Raw genomic sequence first — 12,454 nt, forward strand, 5'->3', positions numbered from 1 at the left:
TAATTTAATTTAATTATGTAACTTTGTTTACAAGCTGAAAGTATGTCATGAGAAATATGAGACAGGGGAAAGCACCTTGGAAGTAATCAATCAAGAGTTTGTGTGTTATGACATGTTTTAGGGAAACTCTCTTTGGTTACTTTCACAAACTCAATCAGAGTTGTTAATAATCTGGGAAAAACTCCACTATTCTGAAAAGTTTCCCTGTATTGCATCAGTGGGAAGATCCCTTAAATTGTCCCTTAAAATGGACAATTCGGAATCCCCCGGGAAGTGAATAACATATTGGTCTATTAATAGATTGTGTGTATATTAAAGGAAAAGTTTGAAGGTCATGAGAGATTGTAAACTCTCTATGTGTTGATTAAGGTGGCTGTGTACTCTCAGACATGCATGTAGTAAAAGTGCAATAACTTTGTAATTATTCGCGCAAGACATATAAAAGTATACATTTTTATAAAGACAAGACATCAATAAATCTTAATATAAATACAGATTTGGGGTAAAAACAACAATTATGAAGAAAATCACAAAAAGTGAGTTTTTGGCAATATTTGTTAGGTACATCATAACAAAAAACACTCTTTCAAAAATATTTTATTTTGTTTTTAGCTCAATCTTGAGACTCAATTCCAAAAAACTTTTTTTTTATTTTTTTGATATTGGCCTTAGTTTTTGAGATATTGACCATATAAGGCATCAAAATGAACTTTTTAAAATTCACAAACGCCTATTTGCACAAAATGATGCCTAAAATCGGAAATAGACCAAAATATAAAAAAATGAGAAAACCGTTTCTTGAGTCGATCATGCTTTTTACGATGATCATATTTGCTTACCTATAGATGCTGTATTTATTGAGTTATCGTGTACCTAAATCGTCATTTTACCGAGAAAATGAACATTGAAATAATGGCCGTTGAAGTTTAAAGTGGTCACATTTTGCCCTTTCATCGAATCTCACAGGAGAATGCGGCAGTTTTCGTTTTTCTACCTTATATTACGTGAACATCGGGTAAATCCACAGCCCGTTGAGAAGTTTGAGCGAAATCCATTCATAACTTGATATTCAAATCGAGGAGAGAACTTGAAAAAACCCACATTTTATCAGCTAAAACGGAGCCATTTGACCACTTGAAATTAGTGTTTCCAAAGGATGCGCCACGCATGCAGATAAGCGTCGCGTATGCGTAGCGTATCTGTGCGTTAACAAATTGCGCGATACGCAGCGCGATGCGTTGTTGCGCGCGTGTACCTCGCTGATACAACAAAGATTTTCTCTCTTTTAAAATTGCAAACACGAATGAAATAGTGAAATAAAATCCATAAAATAGCGCAGTTGGAGTTTATAAATCTGGATTTTCTGTCCTTGTATTTATAAAAAACATAACAAAGTAACAAATATCAAAAAAACTCAATTTTGCGAAAGAAACAACGTCTTGAGTACACAGCCGCGTTAAAGTTGTGCTTCAAAGGAACTTGTTTTACATAGCCAATAATGTGGTATTTTAATACAGTAACGAAGGAGAGTTTGACAGACTTGCTGGAGTCTGGTTTGTATTAAACAACACATCTGTGAAGTGAAGCAGTGTTAAAGAAGCATGTTTCCTGGAGGAGTTAAGTGTTTGGAGATCTGCGCAAGGAGTTAAGAGTTAGGATAACGGCGCAAGGAGTTAAGTCTTTGGGGATCTGCGCAAGGAGTTAAGTTTAGGATAACGGCGCAAGGAGTTAAGTCTTTGGAGAATTTCGCAAGGAGATAAATATTTGGAGAAAGCAGCATCATTTCTGTGTAAGGATTTTGTACGCAAGGATATATAAATGCAAGTGTACAGTGGACTTCCCGGATCTTCGCAGGACAAGTGAATAAGGATATATACATCAGCCGTCCAGAACATTGCAAGAACTCTATGATCACCTACAAGAAGACTGCTGGTTAAGTACTGATTAGTTACAATGTTATTGTGATTGTGTGATAATTTTGTATGTGTATTTGTTGTCATATAAATTATTGTATATACCAATCATATTTTATTTCAATTAAAGACTTAGATTTTATTAGCTTGATCAAACAGTGTATTTGTGCTGTGCAGAATTTGGGTAAGAGGTAATTTTGGCCTTGAGTCAGTATGGGAAAGGGGAGGCACTGTCCCAGTGTCGAGGAGCTGAAAATAACCCTTTGCCAGCACCTGCACCAGTTGGTGCAGAAGCTGGATTTTGCCCGCATGGATTTATCTATGGGGGGTGCTCCCAACCTACTCATCTCTATGTTTCACCTTTCACTCTTTCTATAATCTTTTCTTGCTATATTTTTTCATTTCGCAATCCAGTTAGCAAGGATAGGTGAGTCAAACTAGTTGGCTTGGTAGGATGGTTAACATCAGGTTTTGTCTAGGACAATGGGTTTTGTCCTTAGTATAGGGTAGAGCGCCGAATCCCAGGGGCGATTACCGACTGTAATATCATTCTGGGGTACAGGATACAGATCCCCAATTTGATGGTGAAGGCGAGCGCCACATGGGCACCTTCTTGTGTGCCATCCCCTGTACACCGTGTTCAGTTATACTGTCTACAGGAGCAGGCAGTGTGGACGCTAACTGGTATTGTGTCTATCTCTTTCATCTTTTCTTTCTTTCTCTCTTTCTCCCCAATCATAGAGTAAAAGTAGGTTGTTTTTAACATCTTGGGATGTGAATGTCTGGCCAGGGAGTTCTTTGGTCATGGAGATCAAGGTTCTTGCTGCTACTGTGGGGCGACACCAGGCCTAATTGCCATAATGGTGAGTCAGTATTGCCAGTTAGCACCACCGCCGACCACCGGGCGGCGGTAAATAAAATAACCCGACAGACTCAGATTTTTCTGAGTGGGTTTTTCGTCAACACCCTGATAGAAGAAATGCTATCTAAAGGTAGACACATGTCGCAGGGCGACCATCAATGGGCAGCAGCATTGATGTACTCATTCTTGGTGGAAGAGCTATCAGCCAACAGCAGAATGATGGAAGCTGGCAGTCGGATGATTTGATCTTTCTTATGACTGGCAGCAATGGTCGAGTTAGAGGACTACTGTTGGTGAAGAAGGAAACGGGAACCCACTTCACTATTTTTCCCAAGACAACCTAAATGATGAAGTCTTCTAAGAGTGGGGCAGTCACCAGCCCGGCAAACCAAGGTGATACCTCTGGCTCCGGAGGGGAAAGGAACGGGCAACAAACGTGTACCTTTGGAAGGTCCTGTAATGACGCTTCACAGGCTGATGAAAGGGCTGGAACAAAGGACAAAATCTTAAACTTAAGGCATAATAATCGTTTTGGCACATGGAATGTGAGAAGTATGACAGATGATAGCAAACTGCACATTATAGAAAGAGAAATGGGGAGATGTAATATTCCGATCTGTGGATTAGCAGAAGTCAGGTGGACTGGCAAAGGTCATTTCTCTCTTGATGATGGACATACTGTATATTATTCTGGCACTGATAGACTAAAGAGGAATGGAGTAGGTTTCATTCTATCAAGAGAAACAGCAAATGTGTCCTCGGCTACAATCCAATCAGTGACAGACTGATAACCATCCGTCTCCAAGCAAGACCTGTCAACATCTCAGTAGTTCAGGCATATGCTCCAACCTCTACAGCAGATGATGAGACAATTGATTCCTTCTTCCATGAACTCCAAGAAACCATCAACAAAATTCCTAATAGAGATATTAACATCATCATGGGGGATTTCAATGCCAAAGTTGGAAATGACCTGGTTAACAATGATGCCGTTGGAAAGTTTGGACTGGGCAAAGCTAATGAGAGAGGGGAAAGACTAGCTGATTTTTGCAACGAAAATGAGCTGATCGTAACAAACACGCTATTCCAACAGCATCCTAGACGGCTTTACACCTGGATATCTCCAGATGGGAGGACCAGAAATCAGATAGATTACATCTTAATCAAACGAAGATGGAGGTCGAGTGTGAAGGTAGCAAAAACATACCCAGGAGCAGATTGTGGCTCAGATCACCAGCTTCTGGTTGCTGAAATTCGATCAAAGCTTAAGTCAGTCAAACGGGACACTCCTCCACGTAGATATGATGTTAATCGTATTAATGATCAGTACCGAGTGGAAGTCAGGAACTCTTTTCAGATACTCCTTGAACAAGAAGAAGAGTGGACACCTAATGAATTATGGGAACAAACCAAGAAGGCAATCTCTACAGCAGCACAGAACAACTTGCCGAAACCAAAGAAAACCCGATCGCCATGGATATCAGAGGAAGTGGGTACAATGGCAGACGAAAGACGACAGGTGAAAGCAAGAGGCATACTAACGGAGAAGGACAAAGGCAGTATAAAGACCTAAGCAGGAGAATTCAACGCAGAACCAGACAAGATAAACAGGATTTTCTTGAAAGGAAATGCAAAGAGGTTGAATCACATTCTTCTACCAACCACTCCAGGGATCTCTTTAGAGCAGTGAAAGAAATCACAGGGAAGAAAACACCAAAGCTGGATGTAATCAAAGATGAAGATGGTGAAATTCTAACTGAGAGTGATCAAATCAAACAGAGGTGGCAACAGTACTGTCAAGGGCTGTATGCAAGTAAAGATGGTTTAGGAGGTGCAACAGAACCAATTGAGGTTGATGAAAATGAACCTGACATACTGAGATCAGAAGTGGTGATGGCAATGAAGAAAATGAGGACAGGCAAAGCACCAGGATATGATGATATCCCAGCTGAGTTGATCAAAGAAACCGGAGACGAAGGAGTGGATGTGATGCACAAATTATGCAATCTTCTATGGAAAGACAAGAGCTGGCCGATAGACTGGACCAGATCAATATTCCTACCACTCCCCAAAAAGGGCGACACAAGAGAATGCAAAAACAACAGGACCATCTCTCTAATCTCCCATGCAAGTAAGATCATGCTGTACATTACGGTTGAAAGGATCAAACAGCACATGCGTCGTGAGATTCCCCCTGAGCAGGCCGGTTTTGTGGAAGGCAGAGGCACAAGAGACCAAATAGCAAACATCAGAAATATTACAGAGAAAGCTATTGAATTCAACCGTCCAATCTACATGTGCTTCATAGACTATTCAAAAGCATTTGATACTGTTCAGCATCAAAAACTGTGGGACACCTTAGTATCAATGGGCTTCCCAAAACATGTGGTAGAACTGCTTAGGACACTCTATGACGATCAGGAATCAATTGTTAGAACAACATGTGGTGACAGTACCTGGTTCAAAATCGAGCAAGGGGTGAGACAAGGATGTATTTTGTCTCCTCATCTGTTTAATGCATATGCAGAGTATATTATGCGAATGGCCCTTGAGAGTTGCAGCATTGGAATATCTGTCGGAGGTAGAACCATCAACAACTTACGGTATGCGGACGACACTACCCTACTAGCAGACAGTGCTTGTGAACTTGAGGAGCTGATTGAAAGAGTGAGAACGGAGAGTGAAAACTTTGGGCTTTTTCTAAATGTAAGCAAAACCAAGGTGATGGTCATCAACCAACAAGAAGAGAACACCACTATTCATGCAGGAAACCAAGCAATTGAGGTTATCAAACAGTTCAACTTCCTTGGATCCATGATTTCAAACCAAGGCGGATGCTCTACTGAGATCAGACGTCGCATAGCAATGGCAAAAACATCAATGTGCACCATGCACAAGTTATGGAAGGACAGAAGCATCAGCAAGTCAACAAAGATTAGACTTGTCTCCTCTTTGATTTTCCCGATCGCAACATATGCGTGTGAAACGTGGGTGATCAATGCGGCAGATCAAAGAAGGATTGAAGCGTTTGAGATGTGGTGCTGGAGAAAACTTCTATGCATCTCATGGACCGCCAAAAGGACAAATGAGAGTGTTCGGCATGAAATAGAGAGAAAGTCTCACTCATCAACTCAGTGAGGAAACAGAAGCTACAGTATTTTGGACATGTTGCCAGGCGAGAAGGAGTCAATCTAGAGAAAGTGATAATGTTCGGAAAAGTTGAGGGGAAGAGAAGCAGAGGAAGACAGAGACTCAGGTGGACAGATGGAATTGTTTCGTTAACCAAAATGTCAATTTACAGCTGTTACACCAAAGCACAAGATCGACATGAGTGGAGAAACTTCATCAGAAAGGTCACGAATACTCAGATATGAGTAGATCGACGACGACGACGACAGTACGACTCGTAACAATATCTAAAAGTTGCACATTCTTTGTTATTAATCTTGGTATTTTCAGGAACGAATAGCATATGTTTTAGATATCCTATCATCTAATTAGTGGTATTTTTAGTCTTTTATTTCGAAATATCTTTAAGAACGGAAACATGACAGACAATACTCGTAGAAACAGGTTTCAATGTAGAAACTACTATCTAAGACACATCATGTGAAGCATGAGAAAATTGTCACGTGTCTTAGTTTTAAAGAATTGATAGTTTCCCCAATTTCACCACAACTTCGTTCCCATAGTCAAAGTTCGATGTAATCTAACAAATACTACCGGGGAAATAGGGTAAAGACAATTTACAGTTTTCCTGTGGTACCTATCAACCCGGATCTCGATTTCCCCGGTGTATGTTTGTTGGTTTGTTTGTTTTCGCTTTTTTCCAGTGCGTAACAGAAACAGTCTTGAAGCCTGTGAAAGTATCACTAATTTAGGAAATGTATAAGAAAAACTAAATTATCTTTTCCCCATCTTGTCAATGTTTAATCAAAATCAAAATTAGGGGCTGTTCAATAATTATGAGCCCTGGGGGAGGTTAAAGAAATTTTTGGCAGCCGAAAGAGGGGCAAGCGATTTTTGGCATGCATTCATGGAGAGCCTTTTGAATAAAACGCTCTATAAAGGCTTAGGGAAACAGTACGAAAACGCTTAAATATGCAAATTTTCCTGCTCGCTGCGCTCGCAACATGTATGTATATAGACCATTTAAGGTTTGTAAACTGGGATCCAAAAATTTCTCATGAGCAAAGGGGGGGGCAAAGAATTTTGGCAGGCCGAGAGGGGGGGGGCAAGCGATTTTGGCGAGCCGTTTGAAATTTTACTCCTCCCCGAGGGGGCTCATAATTGTTGCACAGCCCCTTAAGAAAAGAAGATAATGGAAAGGGTGTGCAATTTATATTTTACTTTTGGGGGGGTGGGGGCAGAGGGTAGCCAAAAAAGTAGGTCGTGATTGACGTCGGTCTTCCTGATGTTTAGGTATTAATAATTAAACGACGTTCGCCGTCATTTTTACAAAGTCAAAACTTGAAAATCCTCAGGGCCGGATTTACCATTGGTCCAGATGGGCCTGGGCTTCGGAGGCACTAGCCCTTTATATGGCAAAACGTACATTTTTTGGGTTAAATAGACTGAAATCTCAGTAGCATTTTTTCGCGCGCAAATGTCCTAGTAAAATTACAACAAAATATGTTCACCATCCTCTAAATTTTAATGCTTCCGCCGCCATTCTCGATCGTGTGTGCAAATTCCTTCCTCGTGACTTTGGGGCCTCTGAATTTTGGCCTGTTCCAGGACAACCAAAAAGGTAAATCCGGCCCTGAGCGTACTCTTCTTCATACATCAAAAATTACACGATCACAAATAATTAAAATTTGTTTTTGTTTGTTTGTTTTATAATTAAACAACATTCAGTATACTGAATATGTGTGCTTCACGTCTGTTTGAAGATAATAGGTCTGTTTGAAGATAATAGGTCTATTCATATAAAACCTTTGACCTCTGTGACCCAGGCTTGGACGTATACTGCTTCCGTGCGTGTACAGGTTGAATTTAACCAAAAGTCCCGAACATTTATTTTAAAATCGACGTAATACAAATGTTTGGATTGATGGGCAATAAGATATATTTTACAAAATAGGCACGTTTTTTGCTCAAAAAACATTGCTAGGATAGTCACTTTTGCCAAATGACTTTAGAGATGCAATTATTGATGAAACCATTGATTACGGCGATAGTTTGGAAACCAAATATACCCCACAAATGTTGAATTTTTTTACCTAATGGGACATAAAGTGCATTTTTTTCTGCCTATCTTGAAGTTTAAACTTTAATGCAGAGGTTTTCATCTGAAATATCCAGGTTCGGCTGTTTTCTATCTCTGTCTGTCTTTTTGTTCATAGGCCTATAAAAAATTACCACGTATCAATGTATAGACTTAAAAGAGCATTATACTGTAAGTTATATTCACATCGATCTAGAACACAAAAGGTATAGAAATCGTTGATAATAGAGTCAAATATTGCCAACACTGCGGTTAAAGCGCCAAATTGTGCTAGTTCAGTTTATAACATAAGATCGTTTACGGTTTCATAGACTCTTCAAATGAATAATTTAATTTAAGATCCCGGTTTTGCATATCATTTGAAAGTATATTTCTTTTCGAGTTGATGGAGCAACAAACATAAATTAATAAGTACTATGATTGTATGGGTTTTCAATGAAGTGTCTCCCCGTTGGCTAAACATAGCTGACGTAGTAGGACATTGGCTCGGACTGGTAGGTCAATTGTTGATTTGCCACGCTTGTGTGCTTCTTTCACTGCTTGTAAGGTTCGGCAACACTGACTGAGCGAGATGGGTTGCTGAGTTTAACGATTGCAGTTGACACAATGTATATGGGAATTCCCCTGCATGTCGCAACCAATATACTGGCGCTATATTAGTATGCTCATCGCCAAGTGCGCCAGTCGTTACATTTTACAATCAGAGCATTGCTTCATTCGCTGCGAGCCGGACTGCGACCTCTACACATAGCATTCTCTAGCAAAGTATATCCCGATTTCAAAGGTCATCATAGGGCTGCACGCACTACATGTACGGTACATGATTCAGTACGCCTGTGCATACACAGCACGCAATACGTTTTGTGTGTAGGATTATCAGTGACGACCATTTCTTTCAATATGGCGTGTTCTGATGATATTTTGGACCAAACTGTGGACATGTTAGAAGGGAAGAAGTATGACGATGAAGACTTAACAATGTGCAGCATCTGTCTATCGACGATTGAACAGCCTAAAGCGTTGCCTTGTCTGCACACGTACTGCTTCAAATGTCTCTCTGAGTGGGCGAAATCAACGAGCACAACAATTACGTGTCCAATATGTCGCAAAGAATGGACTTTACCCACCAATGGCGTGGCTGGACTAGAAAGTAACTTTTTGGTTACCAAATTAAAAGATCGCAAAACTTTGTATACGAAACTTGCAAGTAAGAATTGTCAGATACCCTGTACTAATTGCGAAGGATCTGACCAACCAGCAGTAGCACGCTGTGTTGAATGTGATGATTTTTTGTGTGAATATTGTTTGAAATCACATAAGAATATGCGGAAGTTGAAAGGTCATCACACTTTCAGTTTAGATGAACTTCGCTCGGGCAAGGTGGATCCTGTGGAAAAAACAGAACATTGTAGCAAACATACGGACCAGGTACTTTGGATATACTGCGAAACATGCGGTATGTTGATATGTCGCGATTGTACCGTGTTTGATCACTGCAAACCAGAACATAAGTTCGTCGACCTTAAGAGTGCGGTTGAAAGTCAAAAGGCAAAGATCGAGGAGCTTGCCGGAGATTGCAAAACTCTTGCTGTCCAAGTAGATGAAGCAGTCGAGAATGATATGGAAGCAGCAAGCAAACTTGAAGCATCACTGGAAAAAGGAATGGAGGAGCTTTCTCAGGCGTACCAGAAGACCAAATCGTCTATCCTAATGCAATTGGAAGCAACTTATAACGCACTTGTATCTGAAATGAAGAAAGAGGAGGCTAGAGGACGCAAAGATATTGACACTCACACGGAAGAGCTAAATGTGTTAAGATCGCGTCTACGCACTGCTCTGAAAACGGCATCCGAACTGACAACAACTGGATTGGACTCAGATGTTGCACAAATGTACGCTTCCTTGACTACTTCTTTGCGGGATTTGTGTGACATTAAGAGGCCTCCAGTGCAGACGAAACGTATGGAAGAAGTAATCTTTAAAGCAAACACGCCGAGTCAACCTGCAGTGTCAATTGGTTCGGTTTCTTCTGAAATAAGAGAACTGATACCGGAATGTAAGAATTGGAAATATCAAAGGCAAATCAAATCAACGGGTACTGAAGTTATATCAGGCATAAGTTTGGCCAACGGCAATGCTGATGTAATGTGTATTGTTCATGAATATCAACCGGCGTATAAAGTCACCGACGGCACCAGTTTTAAGACCATTCCAAAGAAAGGTCCAGACATATATGGACCATATGGGTGTACCATTAATGAGAAGGGAGAGATCTTCTTAACTGCATGTGACAAGTACGTGTACAAGTTCTCATCTGATATAACATTTTGAGACAGTATTCTATCCCGTCAGGTAACTATGCTAGAGGTGTAACTATGATTCACAACACCAACCGTATTGCTGTTGGAGAACAGCTTATGAAATGCATCAGCCTTCATTCATCAGAAGACGGTACCCTGACGAACCAGTTTAATGTAACAGTACATCCACATTACATATCTGCTAACTCGCAGGACCATCTAGCGGTATCATGTCGCGATTCATGTTGCAAATCCGTCATAGTCGTAGACACAAATGAGAGTGGGCGAGTTCTCCTTACTTTAAATGCGCCAACAAATGTAAAGGAGTGGAACCCGAAGGGCGTGTGCTGGAGCACGGATGACGTGATATTCGTAGTCAATTCCGTAGGTGAGAAGGGTGTTCATCAGTTTACAGCATCCGGACTGTACGTAACGTGCATCATCGATGGATTGGTTTCTCCAACTTGTCTGACGATAAGCAGCAAGGATGAGTTGTTGGTGGCCGATAACAAATGCGTCAAGATTTATCGGTAGTAAATAGATATACACTTTAAATTTAACAAAAAACATTAAAAATTACCTCATATTGAGTAAAAAGGGAATAGAGCAACAAAATGAGTCAAATGGAACTCAATATCAATTGAATTTTTAATCAATATGAGTACAATTTACACATTTTGAGTTCAATTTACTCATTTTGTTGATCTGTCCCATTTTACTCAACAGTTGAGTAAATTATTTGCAGTGTATGCATGACTATTGACCTGTAAAGATAGCGATGAGGGTCATAACGTCACTTTTATTACACGTAATAAACTTTATTCCGTGTAAATATGTTACTATATTAAATCGTTCTTTTTTTCAAATGTTCCAATTACATTTACCACCTATTTATCGTATAACATGTAACTTGATAAATTTACGTTATGTATTACGTGCATCTACCATTTAATCTAAAATTAGCTGCAAATGTCGTATATGTGTAAACTAATGACGTTGATCTAAATTGTTTAAACATTCGCCATACATCTGTCACGTTCAATGTGATGCAGAGTTCTAGAACGTTCTTTATTGAATTGGAATACACTAGCATAGTTAAAGAATGTCTCCGGCAATCACAACATTATGCCTTATTATTACAGCCGTCCCTCATCACGAAATATTAAAAATTTCCAGGCAACGAACTTGTCCAGTACCGTCCTGACGTCCTGGTAATACAATGAAGTATGGCAACAATTGCGCACGAGTAACTATGACGTCATTGCACTAGATAATTTCGGCGCGGGAATTTTGAATATCGCGTGTTGAGAGCCGGCTGTTTTTATTCGTTTTGATGGTCAATGAGATTGTTTCAAATAAAACCATATAAGGTATGATGTTGTGATTGCCGGAGTCATCCTTTAAAGTGTCAAGTCTTTCGGTCATTACTTAAGTCAAATCTCCGTAAATAGGTTTTATCTCGTATCACCTGTGTACACACGCACCATCAGGTTGCGTTCGGTACTTACACGAGGTATTCGCAGATGTTATTGTTCAATAGCTTGCTGAAGTTGCAAATTTTCTGTAATGTATATATATACCGTAAAACCTCGTATACAAGCATATAGTGTGTTTTTGATGAAAGCTAAATTAAAACGTAAATATGCCATTGGTCTTACAATTGTAATTGTTTGTATAATTATGTTTGTATCGGTAATTAGTTTACTGCATAATATTATAATTGAATGGCGTTTGGATTAATTTAGCTTTCATCAAAAGCACTCCATTATGCTTGTAGACAAGCTTAAGGTTATACGATGTATTGTTGGTCGAAGCAGCAGAAAAAAAAGTAGTTCATAGCATCTTGCGAATGGTAGTGAGCTTTACCAAAAAATTGCATTGCTCAATTCATAGCGAGCGTGTAGAAGAATTCAAATATCACAGGTATACTTTTGTAGGTCCTGTGGTTCTTGAGTTATGTTGTAAAGAGGGCAGAAACAACAACACTTTTGTAAAACGTACATAACTCATTAACAACAATACATTAACACGTTTTCAAAGTATATGATTTGTAGAATGAACTTTTGCAAAACAGCAAAGTGTTATTTTTCAATAATATGTTGATTCAGATAACAATGGCTGCTTCTACCAACAATACCTCTTATATCCTTAA

At 39.6% G+C, this 12,454-nt stretch overlaps 1 protein-coding gene across 1 annotated transcript; it reads left to right on the plus strand.

Moving 5' to 3' along the window:
- Window positions 1-8,910: 8,910 nt before the first annotated feature.
- Window positions 8,911-10,333, plus strand: LOC140163278 (E3 ubiquitin-protein ligase TRIM56-like). Its single transcript, XM_072186676.1, has one exon. The coding sequence runs from the start codon at window positions 8,942-8,944 to the stop codon at window positions 10,331-10,333; it is 1,392 nt and encodes a 463-aa protein (XP_072042777.1). The 5' UTR covers window positions 8,911-8,941.
- The last annotated feature ends 2,121 nt before the right edge of the window (window positions 10,334-12,454 follow it).

The sequence above is a fragment of the Amphiura filiformis genome, chromosome 10 (assembly GCF_039555335.1).
Source record: "Amphiura filiformis chromosome 10, Afil_fr2py, whole genome shotgun sequence".
In the NCBI taxonomy this organism is placed as follows: Eukaryota; Metazoa; Echinodermata; class Ophiuroidea; order Amphilepidida; family Amphiuridae; genus Amphiura; species Amphiura filiformis.